Raw genomic sequence first — 21,584 nt, 5'->3', positions numbered from 1 at the left:
ACTGAAAGCAATAGAGGAGTTTGGCAGAGTCACTGGATACAAGATCAACAAACAGAAGTCTATCGGAGTGCTATACACATGGGACAAGACCACAGAAGAGGAGATAAATAAGGTGATACCCTTCACAATAGCCAAGCACAAAGAACAAAATATTTATATGAGGAAAACTATAGAACACTATTACAAGAAACCAAGAGTGACCTCAGCAAATGGAAGGATATTCCATGCTGGTGGATTGGAAGACAAAACAGTAAAGATGTCAGTTCTGCCCAAGGCACTATATATGTTTAATGCAATCCTGATACAATTACCCTCATCTGTCTTCAAATAAATTAATAAACTGATTACCAACTTCATATATAGAAGGAAGAAGCCCTAAATTAGCAGAGAACTCCTCAAGAAGGACACAGTGGAAGGGCTTACTTTACCTGACTTTAGCACATACTATAAAGCCACAGCAGTTAAAACCACATGGTATTGGTATAATGACAGATACTTAGACCAATCGAAAAGAAATGAAACCCCAGAAATAAAGCATCCGGATACAGACAATTGATCTTTGATAGGGGCCCCAAAAATATCAAATGGGAAGCAGATGCCCTCTCCAACACATGGTGCTGGAGGAAATGGATATCTACTTGCAGAAAAATGAAGCAAGACCCTTATCTCACTCCATGCACAAGAATAAACTCTAGGTGGATCACAGACCTCGAGGTAAAACCCCAAACTATTAGGGCCATCAATGAGGGAATTGGGACCAACTTGAGAACTTTGGAACAGAGAATACACAGGCTATCAGAAATAGGGAAAGACATAAACACAGAGGAGCCACAAATCGACAAATGGGATATACTGAAGATAAAACACCTGTGTACATCGAAAGACTTCACCAAGAGTAATAAGAAAGCCCTTGGACTGGGAAAACATCTTTAGCAATGTCACATCAGACAAAGGCCTTATTACTAAAATCTACAATACTCTGATAGCGTCCAAAAAGAAAAAAAAATTAATTTCACACTAAGGAGGTGGGCAAAAGACTGGAACAGAAGTTTAAAGAGTGCAGAAATCCGAACAGCCAATAAACATGAGAAAATGTTCCCAATCATTAGCCATAAGAGAAATGCAAGTTAAAACAACTATGAGATACTATCTAACACCCTCAAAGATAGCCTAATTCAAAAAAATCAGAACGCAACAAGTGTTGGAGGGGCTGTGGTGAGATAGGAACTCTCATCCACTGCTGGTAGACCTATAGGTAGGTACAGTCACTATGGAAATCATTTGGCGATATCTAAAACAGATGGAAATTGAGTTAATATACGACCCAGCAAACCCTCTACTGGGTATATACCCAGAAGAGGAAAGAAGCAAACCATGGCCAGACATCTGTGCTCCAACGTTCATCGCGGCACAGTTCACAAATGCAAAGAGCTGGAAACAACCCAAATTTCCATCAACAGACGAATGAATTAAAAAACTGTGGTACATTGCGGACCTGGTTAGACCAGAGGATGCACAGTGGTGCAGTAGGGTTCTGGAAACACAGGGAATCTAGGACGGATGAACCCCTCAGGACCAGCGGTGAGAGTGGCGACCCCGGGAGGGAAGGGGGTATAGAAAGGGAAATCCGATCTCGGGGATCTATGTGTAACCTCCTCTCTGGGGGCTGGGCAATGGAAAGGTGGGTGAGGGGAGACGCCAGACAGTGTAAGATAAAATAATAATTTATAAACTATTAAGGGTTCAGGGGGGAGGGGGGAGCGGGGAGGGAGGGGGAGGGAACAAAAGGAAAACGAGCTGATTCCAGGAACCCAAGTGGAAGGTCAATTTTGAGAGTGACGAGGGCAACGGATGTATACGTGTGTTTTACTCAATTGATGTATGTCTGGATTGATGAGTTGTATGAGGCCCAATAAAATGATTTATTAAAAAATAAAGCAACAACAACAAAATTGTGGTACATACATACATGCATCGCTAAAAAGCAGTGGTGATCGCATGAAGCATATCACCACATGGGAAGAACTAGAGGAAATTATGCTAAGCAAAGTAAGCCAAGCACAAAAGGACAAGTACAACATGAGTCCGCTGGGGTAAGCGTAAAAAAAATTGCAAAAAGGGTATAGGGAAAAAGCTACTGTGTACAAACATTCCTGGGGTAAGGTTTAGGTAGTATGGCAGGAGGCAGATCAAATGCAGTAGTACATATGGTGGTCAACTAAAAAGGAGGGGGTGGGGAAGAAAAACATAATAAAGAGAAACGAGTAGTTGGGGAACAGGGTACTAAACCACCCAAGGGGAGGTTATTGTTTAAATCTCCACAGGGAAAGAGGGACCATACTTCAACTTGGTGCTCTAAGATGTGAATGCAGCATACAGGCATGAAGCAGGGAACCAGTAGAGAGGTCTGAGGGGCCAGCCCCAATCCCAACTACGTGGAGTCATCCCTCCCCACCAGAAGAATTTACTTCAGAGGACAGAACTGAAGCTACGGGTCAGGGTGAGGGACATGTCTGATCAGAGCACACAGGAGCAAACGAAGGGGGAGGAAGAGAAAGTGGAGCACATCCCAGCCCACCAAGTCTTGAAAACAATATCCCCGCTCAAAGCAGCCAATCCACAGAGAAGACCATATGGCCAGCCCCACCAGGAGACATGACATTCCTCACTGAATCATAGCCCTACAGGGGTCAACACTGGAGACACATTGGGAATTCTGCCTGATCCGACCCCACCACACACCGAGGCAGTGCAACAGAACAAGGGGAGCAGAGTAAGGAAGTCCCAAGGGAGTACCAAAAATAGACTTTGGGGCCAGGGCATGGTACCCCATCAGACTCAAATGGAAAACACTCCTAAAGGTCAAACAAACAGACCTTGAACTATTTACAGGCTTTTCTTTGTCATTGTTTTTTCTTTTGTTGATTTGTTTTTGCTCGGTGTTGTTTTTTTATGTGAATGCATAATTATCTCTGCAGGTCTATCTAGATAATATAGGCTGGATAAACAATCTGGAGGAGAAAACAACAGGCAGGTGGTTCCAGAGGGACATGGGAGAGGGGGAGATGGGGGAAAGAAAGTGTTAACCAACCCAAGGACAAGGGAACAAGTGATTCAAAATCAGTGGCAAGGAGGGTGTAAGAGGCCTGGTAGGGATTGATCAAGTGTACTATAACCGAGAGGAATTACTGAAAACCAAATGAAGGTTGAGTATGATAGTGGGATAAGAGGAAAGTCAAAAGAAATAGAGGGAAAAACAAGGAGGCAAAGGGTATTTATGGAGGCCTAAATACAGGCATATACATATGTAAATATATTTATATATGACGAAGGGGAAATAGATCTATGTGCATGTATTTATAGGTTTAGTATTAAGGTAGCAGATGGACATTGGACTTCCACTCAAGTACTCCCTCAATGCAAGAACACATTGTTCTATTAAACTGGCATTCCATGATGCTCACCTTCCCAACATGATCACTGAAGACAAATGCATAAGCAAAAGTGAAGAAAGCTGATGGAGTCCGGCTATCAAAAGATATAGCTTGTAGGGTCTTAAAGACTTGAAGGTAAACAAGTGGGCCATCTAGCTCAGAAGCAACAAACACCACATGGAAGAAGCACACCAGCTGGTGTGATTATGAGGTGTAGAAGGGATCAGGTATTAGGCATCAAAGAACAAAAATCTTATCATTGTGATTGAAGGGGAGTGCAAAGTCCATCTGTAGACAACTGGACATCCCTTTTAGAAGGGTTGAGGGGAGGAGTGGAGCCAGTCAGGGTGCAGTGTAGCAAGAATTAAACATACAACTTTCCTCTAGTTCTTAAATGCTTCCTCCCCACCCCCACCATCATGATCCCAATTCTACTTTACAAATCTGGCTAGACCAGAGGATGGACACTGGTACAGATAGGAACTAGAAACACAGGGAATCCAGGGTGGAAGATCCCTCAGAACCGGTGCTGAGAGTTGAGATACAAGGAAGGTAGGGTATACATAAGGATCTACAAGGATACAAGGAAGGTAGAGTACACATAAGGAGCTACACATAACCTCCTCCCTGGAGGACGGAGAACAGAAAAGTATGAGACATAGGACAGTGTAAGATACGACAAAATAATAATTTATAAATTATCAGGGTTTATGAGGGAGGGGGAGTGGGATGGGAGGAAAAAATGAGCTGATACCAAGGGCTCAAGTAGAAAGCAAATGTTTTAAGAATGATGAGGGCAACCAATGTATAAATGTGCTTGGCACATGGATGGATGGATGGATGGATTTTGATGAGTTGTAAGAGCCCCCAATAAAATGATTTTTTTTAAAGGTGAAATATTTCCGGGCGCCTGTCAAATTCCTGAATAGATGAAAATGTCAACAAAATCCGTTCACTTGTGGTAGAAGACCAATGGCGGACCATTGAAGAGATGGTGAAGTTATCTGGACTATCTTGGAGCTCGGTTCAGCAAATTTTAATGGAACATTTGGGAATGAGAAGGGTCATTGAGAAATTTGTGCCTGGGGTTCTGAGAGACCAGCAAAAAGAGCTTCAAGTGGAAACATGCCCTGCTTTGAAGGGAGGGACCCAGACTTTCACCCAGGGTCATTACTGGTGATGAAACAGTGCTATTCTTACAACCCCAAAAGCAAACATCACTCAAGCCAGTAGAAGACCCCATTGTCAACTTGCCCACCCCAAAAAAGTTCAAGTGAAATAAAAAATCAAGAAGATGCTCACTTGCTTTTTGATGTGAGGGAGATAGTGCATTCGTTCCACCAAACCAGACTGTTAATCAAGCATTCAATTTAGAGGTTCCGAGAAGATTGCAATAACTGGTGTGTGACTGTGATAGTTACATAATCTTCTGTCAACTTGGGAAGGGGTGGAGTCTAGCCTGCTAATCAGGTAGCAGCTTGATGATTTCATTTGGAGGTGCAAAGGAGATAAGAGGTCAGGTATGCTCTCAGGCCCTCTGCTATGCTGACAAGCCACATAGAGCAACACTGATGCAGGAGCACTGGAACTGGGGGAACCACATGGAAACCCACTCCTGTGCTGAGATGTTTCTACCACCACTGGATCCACAAGACTTTCCACCCACTGACCTGTGATCTTCTCGTGTTCAGCATCATTGCATGGCTGTGTGAATCTAGAGGAATTTATGGACTAGTGTTGATGTATGGGATAATATATAAGAACTTGATGTGGACTGGGCTGGAATATTTTAATGTACAATTGCTCTTTGATATGAAGTTCTCTCTTACACACGAGTGTCTCTGGATTTCTCTACTCAACCCAGACTAACACAGCAATAAAAAAGGCCCGATTTGTGGCAGACCGGGTACTGGTTTTACCACCACGACAATGCACCAGTTTATGGCAAAAAAAAAACCCCACAAATAAACAAAACACCCCAGCATGCTTCTCTTGCCCCAAGCACCTAACTCACCTGACCTTGCTCAGCAAATGAAGAGGGACAAGAAAGGACAGTGATTTGATGATGTCTAAGAGGTGAAGAAAAAAGAGGGAGGTGCTGTCAATCATCTAAACAGATGAGTTTGAAATATGTTTTCAGTAATGGAATCACAGATTGACAAATGTATTAAATGTAATGGGGGTACTTTGAAGCTGATAAGGTTGTTTTGTAACAAAATTTTAAATACATAGCTATGGGGGGAAAATTGGAGGTTTTTTGTGGGGGGTAACGCCTCATAAAACAAGCATACACCATAATCAGAAAAAAAATCCTTTTTAAATTCTCCTTAGCTATCCTGTGGTTGTTTTTAGGGCTCATGTGAATTTGCTTGGTGCAGGTCAGTTGTCAAAATGAGAAAATGGGCCGACAAGACTGCAACAACAGACTCAAACAGAGCAACCGCTGTGAGCACGGGACCGAGCCGGGGACATTTCAACCTGTGATACACTGGGATGCCGATCAAAAACCAGTTGGATGGCACTTAGCAACATGAACCTGGAACACATTCAGGGAAACCCGGGAAGTGGGAGTTTGACTCCATTGTTGTAAATATTCGTTCACATGAAGGAGGCAGGATAGGCTCAGGAAATAATCTCTTACATCTCTTTGAACGCTGAAGTTCTTTCCATTTAAATACAGATGTTATAGATGCATGGTCGTACATACAAAATTGCTGAATTTGCCACTGCTGACTTTCCCTCCCAATACAGATCTTAAATGAGTATGAAAAACTAGTTAACACTGTATGTGGATACAAATTCTATGGGATTCCATTGTCCATGTCAGAATATCACACCCAAATCCAGTGCTTTCAAAGCATCTATCCAGTGGGAACTAAAAAACAAACTCATGGTCCACGCAAACTCATGGCCCTGTAAGAAAGGGTGGAATTGCTGCAGGGCAGTTTACACGCAGCCCTTTGTGGGAACAGACAGTCTCATCTTCTCCGAGAAGCGGCTGATGGTTTCAAACTGCTGACCTTTGGGTTCACAGGCCAATCTGAAGCCACTATGTCACATTATTTGACACGTATCCCATCAACTGATGAGGTTATATCCCCTCTGCTTGAATCTGAGCAGATGCTGAGACTTCGAAAATGACAGATGTGATGCCGTGTCAGTTTCTGGGCCCAGGTCTCAAATGACTGGCAGCTTCCACCTCCTGTGTGTTGAAATAATCATTATGAGAACCCATATGTGAGGAAGCCAAAGCAGCCTGCGCAAGGCCACGGTCAAGAGGAACCAAGGCCGCCCGCTGGAGCGGCAGCCAACCACCAGCACGATCCCACCAGTCACAGTGGAAAGAATTTCTTGTTTCAATAGAAATGCCCCAGTCTTGCCTAGTCCTGCTCAAATTGCAGTTTGGTAAACAAAATAAATGAATGCTACTGTTTTAAGTCATTGACTTTGGGGATATTTTGCTAAAAAAACAACAGATACCAGAATGATTCCCACTATTTACATATCTCTAATCAAAAGTTGATTTTTTTCCCCCAAAATGAAAGCTGGGAAACCAATCGCCTCAAGGCAAGACAATCAATCATACCATTTGTATAGTTCAAGAAGCCAGAGGCCAGAAACAAACAAACACCACAGCCAGGCACCCAAGAACTCTTCCCTGCTTCTTTATGATGGTGCGCCAACAATGCAGAACCTCTCACATCGGTGAATGGGGAAGGTTACATTTGTTTCTTTTGGAGAGCACCTTCGTTTATTTTTGTTTGTTTGTTTCTCTTACCACTCTGAAGAAAAGTAAATCAATTCCAAAGAAAGACATTTTAAACTCCAAGTGATTAAGACTCAGCTTGCATTGTCTTGTTTAAAAAGGTAGTCTCATATTTTACCCAGAGCTGAGAAAGATTGCTTTGAGGCATTAACTTTGATGTGGATCAGAAATCTCATTCTTTGTCTAGTTGAGTCCGTCTATAATTTTAATATGCAACTTTTCATATAAAACCTGTTTCATTTTTACCTCTCCAACAGATGCAATGCAATACACACATACACACACACACACACGCCCCTAAATTTAAAACCAATCATGTATTACAGCATTTCTTACAGGTAAAATGAACTTTTGCTGCCCTCTCCTGCTAAAACAATGAAATCCTCAAATACCAAAAGACTTAGGGAGCTAGAGCAAAACCCTCAAACCAAAAGTAATGGATGTGTTATTCTCCTCAGTCAAAAATCAGACAACAACCAGAAAATATATTGGTAATATTTATATTTGAAAGTTCCCCATTGATACATGAGGTCTGGTTACAATTTATTTACAATGCATGATTTTCCCCCCAAAAAAGAAAAAAAAAGTCGAGAGAACGGGAAGTAAAGGAAACCTGCGTTCACAGACATCCAAGAGCTGCTGCTGCTGCTTCTCGTGCACAAGCAGCCGCACACACGAACCTTCCACGAGAGGGGCACTTCCTCCGCGCTCTCTCAAGACGCACAATCCCGGTGAATCCCCAAAGTCACACATTTGGGAATATGAAAGCGCACTGCTGATATACCTACTGGAAAACGCCTTTGTGGCCTGTGTCTTCACTACTCAGTTGAGCCAGAATACAAAAATAAAAATATTGGATGTGCAAATAAAACATCACTGATGGCGTCTGGGGCCACCCTTTAGTTTCCTTCCCGCTATGGGCTATGGGCGACGGTCACCTAATGTAGCATTGGTAACAGCATCAGAACAAAGACTCCTGTCATTTCCTGGGTCAGGTCAGTGCATTCAATTCAAGGGAGATTACACAACAAAAGGAGGGGGAGGAGCTCTAAACGCTTAAAAATGCCAAGAACTTCCATATATCTTCCCTTTCCCACCCCTAAACCCACAAAAAAATAAAAAAGCTTTTAAAGCTCTAAATATACTTCCCTCCCCCCCTTCTTCTTCTTCCCATAGTGTGGTTGAGCCTCGGGCCATGCTTTTAAGCACAGCAGGTGCAATCATCTGCAACTTCTGGCTCCGCACACTGGACTGTGCCACGCATGAGGGGGGTACGCAATAAATTAAACCCTTCCGTTCAGGCAAGCAGCCCAAGACGAGGGAGAGGGCCCTGCTTGTGAGTATCCCGCGGCACCCAGGGGGTTGTTTTTCTTTATTTTTTATTACTTTATTTTATAAAAAACAGTCGAGATGTTGACGAGAGCAAAATATAATAAAATTAACCAGGACAAAAGCAAAACACAGCGGGTACAGAACCGGGGACACTGACACGATGAGAAAAGGAACGCATGCGTGATTCAAAGTATCGGCTGGGTCCGTTCCCTCGCATCGTTGACCGAGGCCCACAGGCCGAGGTCCTGGCATCACTCTAACCGCGGGTTGGCTTGTTTTTCATAGCTTTTCCACCCAGAGACTCTTACTCCTACCCCTAAAACCAATATGGTAGAGGCAAGGTTGGAGTGATCATCACTCGCTAACTACAATATCTGCTATTTAAAAAATATATTTATATATAGTTCTGGGAATTTATGAAGCAAACAAAATATAGCACAGGTGCCTTTGTCACATGAACTTGAGTGGCAGCAACAGCAGCGTGGTGGGAAGGGACGAGGAGGGAGGGGTGCTGCCAATGCAGCAAGTGTGTCCTGAACCATGTCAGTCACCTGGTGCAGCAGTCAGATGGCCTCGGTCACTCTGCGCCAATGGACACAGCATGACAAATGCCACAGTGCCTCTTTCAGTTAAAAAAGACAAGACAGTGTTTCTTCTCAGAGGGTTCCCTGTGGAATTTAGACACAGGTCCATAATTGCTTCTTTACATGTGTCTAACATTTCCCTTTATTCTTCTCAGTCTGGAATCATCCATGGACAATATTGACATGAGAGGTTTCAGGGTCGCTCTCCCCTGGGGTGAGAGCAGAATTGGGGCAGCGCAGGATCCTGGCCTTTCTCATTTCACATGACTGCATTTCATGCCAGTGGGCAGAGCTAGTTCATACACTGAGGATTCAAATGTCCTGTTTTAACGAGATGAATTAACAATGAGCAGAGTTTATATTATCAGAAATTAATGGGAGGCATAGTTGAAACCAAAGGGCTGGAGAAGATGATTGTTACAAATTTATTTTTTATCTTTAGTATCGCAACTTGAATCGTTGCTCCAGTACTTTGAAAGCTGTTTCCTCTTTGGCAACCCGTGCCAATTTTACACTGAATCTCCATTTTCTTTAAAAAAAAAAAATTCTATTAATTCCATGAAACCATGTTGTCTGGTGCTGCATATGATCCTTTTACTGCTTTTTCTCTTCCAAAATTAACAATGCCAAGTTCTGCTTTGTTTTTACAAAGTGACTGAGATGACAATACCCATAATTAACTGACTTTTTACACATAATCTGTGACCTGATAATCCTGAAACACAACAGGGGAGAAAGGTTAAGGGCCTTTTTATTTACTGATTTTTCCTTTCCGGTTTCCTCCCTTTTTTTCTTGGAAAAAAAAAATGAAACTGCAAATCCTACTTTCTATTTAGATGGAGGAAGAATATAGAAAAATATTTCTATTAAGAGCAACAACAGTTGGTGTGTTCATGTTTGCTACTAATCATAATTCCACTCATGAACACAGAATCAGCTCTCTACTATGAATACTGCTGGAAATGGTTTAGGACTATCAATTCGCTGCTGCTGCTGCTGTGCCCATAACAAGTAAAAAGCATCTTGGAAATCAATCCCAAACACATACCTTGCAGTACATCATAACGCAGTGGCATTAGGTTAAGTACATACTGTACACAAATGTCATCGGCGTATTACCTACCCAAGATACAAAATTCCTCTTTTGAATACAGAGAGCCAGTGCGATACACCTCAAACACAGCCCTAGATTTTGTTTGTACATTTTGTTTTTGTCTTAAACAATTTGGTCAGAATGCACCTTTGATATAAAAGCATTTTTAAACTTTATTATTAATACTTAGGACAATAGGGATTTCCAGATTTTTTTTTTCAGTAGCATTTGTAGAATCACTTTTGGTAACAAATACAGTAGTTAGGAATCTGCATCCAGTTCAGGATGCCTAGTAATGTATATATCCTGAATCCTTTCTGGCTAAAAACAGGCCTGGCACTGGGATGAGATATAGAGCAAGAATCTACAAAAAAACACTGTAACCTGTTATTGTGGGTACCCCCATCCACAAGGCTACATCCTCTTTTGCTGAAATACTTTATAAATACATATTAAAAAGTAAGGCAACAACTCCAAACAGTCCAGGCTGTTTGCTCAACTCTTTTCCCAATTAGATTCACAATCCCTGGCGATCAATTTCATGGTTGTACTGTTTCGTGTTTGTCTTTCTTATTTAAAAATGGTCCAAAAGGATGTTTGGCTGACATTTCTAAAACATCTCTGGCGTGTATGTTCAATGATGTCTGCAACTAATACTGGCCAGGTACTGACGCCGGTGATGCGCCAGGGCCTGCTCTCAGAGGATTCCAGACCTTGATTTAGAGTCACCATAAACGGATGCAATGAATCCCAAATTCCCTTCCCTACTATGCTTATCACCTCTTCCCTTTACTCCTAAATTACCAGTGAAGGAGCACCAGGACTACCTGGTGACTGGAAAGACGTTCACCCCGCAAACAAAACTCTGACCAGGGTCCTTTCGAGTTCAGGGTTCTGTTTCACACGGACATTCAACCCATGGAGCTGGGCAAAAGGAAAAGAGGTCAAATCACAGCCAAGTTATCCCGAGGAGAACGCTAGACAAACCCATAGGAAATGGCAGTCTTTTTTTTTCTTTTCTTCCATTTACTATAAATACATTGAACAGCTTAGCAGAAAGACAAGCTAAATTTAAGATTGTTCACATTTGAAAATTGTATCATACTCTCTGCTAATGATAAATAAGGAACTCCCAACAATGAAATTTTAACACCGCAATTTCATCAACAGATCTCTGAAGATTGCTTTGTTTGTTTTTAAAGAGGGTTAGAACAATGATTATGTTTGCAAAGTTCTGAGAAGCCCATCGACTGTCCAGACTTTGGACTGAAGTCCTTATTTTGATTCTCCTTTACTGACAGACAGGTAGGTATATAGAGTGCCGCTGTAATAATGAAACAAATGTGAAATCTACTGTAAAGTGGCACAATACAGGAAACTGTTGCTCCATCTTCTACTACATAAATGTGTGACTCCACAGGTTAGTAATGCTGCTTTCAGTATTTTTGTTAAGTTGGAATGATCCCATCACGTCTAAGACCTCTCTTTAACTCCAGATCCTCCAGTTTTTTCCACAATTCTTCACGTTCCTTTTCTTTCTTTTTCTCACTGGGGAAGGAAACAGAACAGAACATCAACAACCACAATGGTTTAAAAGATTAATCAACAATAACAGCCACATCAACATACTTTCCCCATGTATATTAAAGCATTTCTTTGCAAAGTTTCATATAAGGCTTGTGGGTGTTTTCTCTCTCTTGCTCTCTTGATTTCTGACACTTGTAAGAGACATAAAACTAGTGTAATGAACAGAGTAGGAGATAGCAAATGTATTTTAAGATTTCACGTTTATATTCCTTTTTACTTAGCTTAATACAGGAAAAAGAACTTCATATTCCTGTGAAAGCTGAACTATCAGTCCTATCGATCCTGAACCTAAGGGGACATGAGTGACAAGATCAGGTCCTACTTAGAATTTAGCAGGCCTGGCGGGGCAGTGGTTACATGCTTGGCTGCTCATCACCTGACCAGCTGCTCTGCGGGATGAGTCGGCCTGGAGGACAAAGGCAGGGTCATCTGCTTTGTAAAAACTATAGCCTTGGAAACTCTGTGGGGCAATTCTGCTCTGTGCCACCACAGAGTTGCTAGGAATCAAAGCTTCTCACTGTCTCCCAAAGATGGTTAGCTATCAAGCAGGATGCTGAAGATGGCATCAATTTAGAAAATGCTATAGGCCAATAAAATCAACCTTTTAAAAATCAATATCTATTTGCATATACCATTTGCATTTAACCTCTGTGGCAGAATCTTGCTGTTACAAATATTAACTGACCACTAAAGTCAAATTGCTAACTTGTTTTGTACCAATATCGACAACTGAGCTAGATTCTCTTTAGGGGGAGAAGGATTTCAGTTCTAATGAGCTAGACAAAACTCTGCTAATATAATTGCATATTAATTTTTAAAATGTGCTAGCCTTTCAAATCTGGCCACTTGACTAGGCCAGTTCTAGAAGTTCAGCTTGTACTGTTTGGGGAAATGAACCCAAAAAAAGCATATGTCTAAAATAGAGTCACAAAATTTTATTTTGCACATAATATTTCGAAATTACTCTTTTCCAAAATGGATGTTTTCAGACCTACTTTACAAAATAAATCCCACTGCTATTACCGGCGACAGGACCACCAGGTGCTCTAAGAAGTCTGCCGGGTTCTCTGGTGTTTACAGTAAGCCGGTAAAAAGCAGCAGATCTGGATGACATCTGGGACTCTATAAATTCAGGTAATTCCTGAAATTTAGGCCCCTCGCTATCTGACATAGTGAGTATATCATTTGGCTGGGGAAATCATCGTGGTTTAAGTAAGACATGTATGTAAGTTATTTTCAGAAAAAATCCAAAGTTTCATTTTTTATGTCATAATTTTAAAAGTTATTTTAATATCTACAGCTACTGAAATTAACCTTTACACACTCCCCTGTGAAACATTCTAGAAACATTCAAGCAATTTTATATTCTGCCTCCATGTCAGTTTTGAGGGAATGTTTACTTAGGTAATATATTAATTAGCACAATGAGTTCAATTCATATTTTGGAAATTTAGGCCTTGTTTACTATAATCAGGAGTCCTGATGGCACAGCAGGTGGAGTGCTGACCTGCTAACTGAAGGGTTAGCAGTTCAAGGCCAAGGGCCACTCCACAGGAGAAAGGTGAAGGAGTCTGTCTCCGATTCGGAGCATCCGTGCAGCTCTGCTCGGTCCTACAGCATCGCTACAAGCACGAGTCGACATCAATTCAACAGAGTGAATGTGGTTTTCAGTTATTGTGACTCGCTTCAGCTACCTCAAATACAATCTGTATCATATGCATTTTACTCGATATAATACTCTGCAACTAACTACCTATTTCTTCATTTTGACCTTGAAAAAACACCAGGCATACTTATAAGACAGTAAGAATCAAAGGTTAAATAATCCACTAGTCATTATGGATTCTAGCTCCATAATTGCAAAGCATGCTACATATCGCAAAATAGTACTTCTGGTTTCTCAGTACGGTTTTCGAGATAACATAAATCTTAACTATAAATCTTATCAAGAATGGAGACTTGAGTATAGGTCCCGCTGAGTCTCAAAGCACGTGACCTTTATTTTAGAAGCAAAAGGAGGGTTCTATAAGAGCTAGGGAATTTTTCTCAACAGAAAAACAGCTCAAACATACATTAAGTTCACACTGCTGCCCTAATTTGCAGTTTGAGTAAGTGTTGACATTATTACCATACTCATCATCTTGTTAATGAAGCATTTCCTTCATGCTCTTCATCAGGAAGTTTGTAGCATTCGATGTAATGTGTCCTCGGGATTTTTCCCAGATTAACTTTATGCTGCATTCTCATACATCTTCCATAATGACAACTTTATCTTAAACTTTCTAAAAATTTCTCATCTGGTTACTATCACTCTCATTCTTGACCATTTTTCTCCTTCTTTGTAGGCAAGAATTCAAAAATTGAACCACATTGTCATGCTACGGATATTGCCAAACTCTCTACCAATTTCAATTTTACATAGCACCAGTGTTGACATCTGTACCTAACAGTGTTAAGATACTTATTCCACCCACTATTTCCAAGCTTGTAATACATAAAAATGTATTTGATCTTAACTGAAATGATTAACTTCTTGCCACACATAAGTGAAATCCTTCAGTCAGTTCTTCTCCATAGCACTGCACAAATTGCATTCTTCTCTATTCTAGTTATCTACGGAGAAACCAATGTTTCCCATGAATCTATGGTACTCTTCTATGTTCATGTGACAAAGTATTATCCTTGTTTAAAACAAAAACCCTATTTTATTAAGAAAGTCCAATCATTAGAAACCACTTAAAACCAGTTCATCACGGGGGGCTGGTCCCAGTCCCAACTACTGCATGGACACCTGCCCCTCCCCTCAAAAATATCTCAAAGGACAGCATTGAATCTGCAGATCTGGGAGCGGGACATATCTGATCAGAGCACACAGGAGTAGATGAAGGGGGAGTAGGAGAGAGTGGAGCACATCCTGGCCCACCAGGCCGTGAGGACGATGACCCCAATTAGAGCAGCCAGTCCACAGAGAGGACCGTATGGCTGGCCCCACTATGAGACATGACATTCCTCACTGACCCAAGCCCCTGCAGGGGACAAAACCGGAGACAGTGTGCAAATTGCGTGATCTGACCCCGCCACACGGAGGCAAAACACTAAGGGGGTGCAACAGAACAGCAAGGGAACGGAGCGGCGAGGTCCCCAGGGAATGCTGAAGGTGGGCTTTGGAGCCAGGGCGTTGTGCCCCAACAGACTGGATAGGAAAAAACTCCTAAAGGTCAAGAAACAATCCTTGAACAAACTGCAAGCTTGTCTTCTTATTTTATTTGTGTGTGTGTGTGTGTGATTGGTTTATTGTTGTTTTGCTGTATATTGTTGCTTGGCTGTGCTCTGTCTTGTTTTTACGCATGTTATTATCTCCACAGGTCTGTCTAAATAAGATAGGCTGGATGAACAATCTGGAGGAGAAAACAACAGGACCGACAGTTCTGGGGGGAACATGGGAAAGGGGGAGGTGGGGGGGAAAGGTAGTGGTGTTAACAAACCCAGGGACAAGGGAACAACAAGTGCTCAAATCCAGATAGGAACTGGAAATAGGGAATCCAGAGAGGATGATCCCATCAGGACCCGTGGTATGAGTGGTGATACTTGGAGGGTAGAAGGAGGGTGGGCTGGAAAAGGGGAACTGATTACAAGGATCTACATGTGACCTCCTCCCTGGGGGACGGACAACAGAAAAGTGGGTGACGAGAGATGTCAGACAGGGAAAAATATGACAAAATAATAATTTAAAATTTATCTAGGGTTTAAGAGGGAGAGGGGAACAGGGAGGGAGGCGACAAATTGAAGATCTGATGCCAGGGGATTATGTGGAGAGCAAATGTTTTGAGAATGATGAGGGCTTCAATGAATGTACAAATGTGCTTTACACAATTGATGTATGTACAGATTGTGATAAGAGTTGTATGAACCCCTAATAAAATTATTAAAACACAAAAACAAACCAGTTCATCATGGCCCACCAAGCCACAAAGACGCTATTCCTGCTCAGAGCAGCCAATGCACGAAGACCATAAGGCCGACCCCACCACGAGGCACAATGTCCCTCACTGACCCATAGTGCTACAAGGGACAACAGAGGCACGGTATGGGAACTGTGCCCAATCTTACGCCGCCACTCCGGGGTGAAATGCTAAGGGCTTGCAACACAGCATCCATCAAGGGGAGCAAAGCAATGATATCCCTGGGGAATACCCAAAATAGCCTTTGGAGCCAGGAAGTGACACCGCATCAGACTCAAGGAGGGGAGCAACAAAAACACCTGGAACTAGTTAGAGGCTTTTCTTTTTTTGTCGATGGTTTTGTTGTTGTTCTGTTTTCTTTTGTTGTTTTCTCTTGCTCTGTCTTGTTTTTGTGCTTATTATTGTCTCTGCCTATCTAGGTAAGATAGGTGGGATAAACAATCCAGAGGAGAAAATAATGGGACTGATGAGGCTGGCGGTACATGGGAGAGGGAGAGGCAGAGGAAAGGAAGTGGGTGTTAACAAACCCAGGGACAAGGGAACAATAAGTGATCTAAAAATCAATGATGAGGAGCGTGTGGGATGCCTGGTGGAGCTTGATCAAGGACAATGTAACCGAAAGTAATTACTAAAACCTGAAAGAGGGCCAAACAAGATAGTGGGACAAGAGAAATGTAAAAGGAAAGAGAGAAGAGCAGTAGTAGCAAAGGATATTTATAGAGATCTAAATACAGGCATGTACATATATGAATATATTTATGTATAATGATAGAGAAATAGATCTAAGTACATATATTTATTTATATGTTAAGTATGAAAGTAGCAGACAGACATTGGGCCTCTGCTCAAGTACTCCCTCAATGCAAGAACCTTCCCAACATGATTGCAGAAGACAAAATGGGTACATAAGCAAGTGTGGTGTTTCAAGAAAACTGATGGTGCCCGGCTGTTAGAAGATATAGCATCTGGGGTTTTAATGACTTGAAGATAAACAAGTGGCCATCTAGCTGAGAAGCAACAAAGCCCACATGAAAGAAGCACACCAGCCTATGTGATCATGAGGTGTTGATGGAATTAAGTTTCAGGCATCAAAGACCCAGAACAAAAAAATCATATCAATGTGAATGAGGGGGAGTACACAGTGGAGACCCAAAGCCCATCTGTAGACAACTGGACATTCCCTTATAGAAGGGTCAGAAGGAAGAGACGAGCCAGTCAGGGTGCAGCTTAGCTCCGATGAAACATACAACCTTCTTCTAGTTCTTTAGTGCTTCCCCCGCCCACCCCCACTATCATGACCCCAATTCTACCTTACAATCAGGCTAGACCAGAGCATGTACACTGAGATACATAAGATCTCAAAACACAGGGAATCCTGGACAGATAAACCCCTCAGGACCAATAATGAGAGTAGCGGGAGGGTAAGGGGAAGGTGGGGGAGGGGGAGAAGAAAAGAGCAACCAATCACAATGATCTACATATAACCCCCTTCCAGAGGGACAGACAACAGAAAAGTGGGTGAAGAGAGACATCAGTCAGTGTGAGACATGAAATAATAATTTATAAATTTTCTAGGGTTCATGAGAGAGAGGTGGGGGAAATCAGGAGCAGATACCAAGGGCTCAAGTAGAAAGAAAATGTTCTCCACAAGGAAAGAGGAACCAGACTTCAACCCAGTACTCCAAGATGTGAATGAAACTTGCTGGCATGGAGTAGGGAACCAGTGAAGACGTCTGAGGGGCCAGCCCCAATCCCAACTATGTGGACACCTGCCCCTCCCACAGAAGAATTTATTTCAGAGGACAGCACTGAAGCTACAGCTCAGGGAGAGGGACGTGTCTGATCAAAGCACACAGGAGCAAATGAAGAGGGGCGCGGGGGGGGGGGGGGGAGAAAGAGTGGAGCACATCCTGGCCTGCCAAACCTTGAGAATGATATTCTGCCCAGAGTAGCCAATCCAAAGAGAAGACCATATGGCCAGCCCCACTATGAGGCACGACATCCCTTACTAACCCATATAGCCCTACAGGGGGTAACACTGGAGACGCATTGTGGGAATTCCGCCCAATCTAATCCCATAATACAGAGGCAAAAACACTAAGGGCGTGCAACAGAACAGCAAGGGGAACAGAGCAACGAAGTCCCCAGAGAATACCAAAAATAGACTTTGGGTCAGGGCTTGGCACCCCATCAGAGTTGATTGACTGGAAAACACTCCCAAAGGCCAACAAACAGTCCTTGAACTAACTACAAGCTTTTCTTTTTTGCTGTTGTTGTGGTTTTTGTTTTTTGTTGGCTTTTTGTTGTTTTGTTTTCTTTTGTTGCTTGGTTTTGCTGTCTTGTTTTTGTGCATGTTATTATCTCCGCAGGTTTGTCTAAAGATAGGCTGGATGAACAATCTGGAGGCGCAAACAAAAGGACCAACAGTTCCAGGGCAGGCATAGGAGAGGGAGAGGTGGAAGGAAAGGAAATGGTGTTAACCAACCCAGGGACAAGGGAACAACAAGTAACCCAAATCAGTGGGGAGGAGGGTGTAGGGGGCCTGGTAGGGAATGATCAAGGGCAATGTAACCTAGAAGAATTACTGAAACCTAAATGAAGGCTGAGCATGTTAAGAGGAAAGTCAAAGGAAATACAGGAAAGAACTAGGAGGCAAAAGGTTATTTATAGAGGTCCAAATAAAGGCATGTACATATGTAAATATATATGAGGATGGGGAACTAGATCTGTGTGTATATATTTATAGGTTTAGTATTAAGATAGCAGATGGGGATCGGGCCTCCACTCAAGTATTCCCTCAATACAAGAATACTTTGTTCTATTAAACTGGCATTCCATGATGCTCACCTTTCCGACATGATTGCTGAAGACAAATGGGTGCATAAGCAAATGTGGCAGAGAAAGCTGATGGAGCCTGGCTATCAAAAGATAGAGCATCTAAGGTCTTAAAGGCATGAAGATAAACGAGCAGTCATCTAGCTTAGAAGCAACAAAGTCCACATGGAAACAGTATATCAGCCAGTGTGATCACGAGGTGGGATCAAGTATCAGGCATCAAAGAAGAAAAAATCATATCATTGTGATTGAAGGGGAGTGTGGATTGGGGACCCAAAGCCCATCTGTAGGCAACTGGACATCCCCTTATGGAAGGGTCACATGGAGGAGATGAGCCAGTCAGGGTACAGTATAGCAACTTTCTTCTAGTTCCTAAAGGCTTCCTCCCCACCTCTCCCCTCCCCCACTATCATGATTCCCAATTCTACCTTACAAGTCTGGCTAGACCAGAGGATGTACACTGGTACAGATAAGAACTGGAAACACAGGGAATCTAGGACAGATGATCCCTTCAGGACCAGTGGTGAGAGTGGCGATACCGGGAGGGTGGGGTGGAAAGGGGGAACCGATTACAGGGATCTACATATAACCACGTCCTGGGGAACAGACAACAGAAAAGTGGGTGAAGAGAGATGCCGGACAGTGTAAGATATGACAAAATTTATAAATTATCAAAGGTTCATGACAGAGGGCAGAATGGGGAGGGAGGGGGGAAAATGAGGAGCTGATGCCAGAGGCTTAAGTGGAAAGCAAATGTTTTGAGAATGATGAGGGCAATGAATGTACAAATTTGCATTACACAATTGATGTATGTATGGATTGTGATAAGAGTTGCATGAGTCCCCAATAAAATGATTAAAAACATTTAAAAAGAAAAAAGAGGTCCTGAAAAGTTTGATGGCTACATATGTACAAATGTGCTTGACACAATGGATGGATGTATGGGTTTTGGTAAGAGCTGTAAGAGCCCCCAATAAAATGATTTAACACACACACATAAAACAGTTCATCAGAATCAACTTCACAATACTGTCTATTCCTAATCTATACTACACGGATATATTTTCTCTTTGGTCATCTTTAATCTGTCTTGCAAGGCATTGGTCTATTTCATTTTGATGTTAAATGATCATACATTTTATCCTAGTCCGTTATTAAGTTTCAACTAAAGAAAGACCAATCAATGACTATGTTAGAGACCAGACCTCAATGTTCTTGAGGGCATTCTACAGATGGGACCCTTATTCAGCTAGAATAATGAGCTTCCTGTTGCTCTACTAAAGAGCACTATGCACAACATGCTTTAATCGTATATCATCAGATCAAAGTATACACTTTTCCATTTTTAAGATCGTATTTTAAAAAATGATTTTTAAGTTGGGGACAAGCAGGATTATTAGAAACTTTAAGGCTTTCCAACAAGTGCAAAAATTATTTCAATTCCAAGAATAGCACCGTAACACACCCCGTTAGAATAACCAACCCATTAAGAGCAAAAGGGTGTGTTTGCCCCAGGACGAGTCCAATCAGGAGGAGGGATGGGAGAGGAGTCAGAACGTGGGGCGGAGTGCGACGAGTGATGGTGCTCTGACGGGATCGAAATGGGACAAGGGGCAACAAAATGTGTATAAATGTTAAAACCGACAGTATGCTCGTCCTTAAATCACAATAAAAAGTTTATTTGCAAAATCAAACATTTCCGTCAATATCTACCCAGAGAGCCCACACAGTGCACAGCAGAACAGCCCCAGTGAGTTTCCAAGGCTTAGCGGGATCTCAACAGAAGCAGTTGGTCAATTAGAACCGACATCCTCAAGGTTAGACCCAAGTGCTTAACCACTGTACCATCTGGGTGCTACATAGCCCCAAACTGGTAATCTACACTCCCATTGTGGGAAAAGATCTCAAACTCTTCTTCTGTTAATAGCCGAAAGGTTGCTATTTCTTTCTAATTAAACTTTTTGCAAACTACATCTCAATGACCAAAAAAAAAAAATCACCAAACGGATTCTTTAATTTCTACTAATACACCTTGCTCCTCATTGCTCTTTTTATCAGTAAAATGCAAGTAATACATTCAAACTCGGGCTAAAAGCAAAGAAATGAGGGAACTTCAGGTCGCTTTGTTAAGGAGATTCAGCACGGACATTTGTATGAACACTGAGATCCTAAGTTATATGATAACAGAAAAATCTGACATTTGCTTCGAGGTGGTCAAAGTGAAACCACAGCCTCACTACTAGGAGTTCCCGTAAAACAACAACATTGCCATAGAGTTGATTCTGACTCATAACGAATCTGTAGGACTGGGTAAAACTGCTCCTGTGGGTTTCCAAGACTCTAAATCCTTATGGGAGTAGAAAGCCTCATCTTTGTCCACTGAAGTGGCTGGTGGTTTCAAACTGCTGTCCTATGGTTAGCCGCCAATGAGTAAGCCACCAGGGCTCCTCAGTCCATTTAAGTGCCTCTTCTGGAAAGTCTGACATACTGGCCAAGAAATAAGAAAGCCAAAGAACCAAGTGAACGAAAGTAAAAATGCCTTTACTAGACAAATGTTCACTGTGGGCTGTGAATCTCCATGGTCTTCTTCGGGCCCTTTGGATGGTAATGAATTTGTTGGGCTCCAGGAGTATAAGTCAGAATTGACTCAATGACAGTGAATCTGAAAAAGGGAAATCTGTGCCCAAAATCTAGACAAATGGTGCCTAATTTCTCATATGCTGCTGGAGTGAAGTATAAGACCAGCGCAATTCTAGGTTAAATTAAATTCAGAAGGGAGTTGAATCCAGATGGCAAACTAGCTGTTGGTTCTCCTAAATGGGTCTAAATACCAGTTAAGTATCAACATCTTAACTCTGAAGCAGAAATGAAATATTATTGAAGGGAAGGAAAAAAGCAGCCTGGTGGAAATGACATTGCCACAAGCTTCACCACCCAGTGGCAAACTTAGAAGGGCACAGCGAAGGAGCATGCGAAAATGGTTACAGAAAT

At 42.1% G+C, this 21,584-nt stretch overlaps 1 protein-coding gene across 4 annotated transcripts in view; it reads right to left on the bottom strand.

Moving 5' to 3' along the window:
- Nucleotides 1-7,684: 7,684 nt before the first annotated feature.
- Nucleotides 7,685-21,584, bottom strand: part of PPP2R5E (protein phosphatase 2 regulatory subunit B'epsilon) — a 172,107-nt gene continuing 158,207 nt past the window's right edge. For all 4 annotated transcript variants that reach the window (XM_075531953.1, XM_075531955.1, XM_075531956.1 and 1 more), the window contains one exon: nt 7,685-11,757. In XM_075531953.1, the coding sequence (XP_075388068.1) occupies nt 11,658-11,757 (100 nt within the window). In that variant the 3' untranslated portion in view covers nt 7,685-11,657. The remainder of the gene's footprint in view (nt 11,758-21,584) is intronic.

The sequence above is a fragment of the Tenrec ecaudatus genome, chromosome 14 (assembly GCF_050624435.1).
Source record: "Tenrec ecaudatus isolate mTenEca1 chromosome 14, mTenEca1.hap1, whole genome shotgun sequence".
NCBI classification, from domain to species: domain Eukaryota; kingdom Metazoa; phylum Chordata; class Mammalia; order Afrosoricida; family Tenrecidae; genus Tenrec; species Tenrec ecaudatus.
Note: the sequence above shows the minus strand (reverse complement) of the source record. Positions and strands in the feature narration are given on the sequence as shown.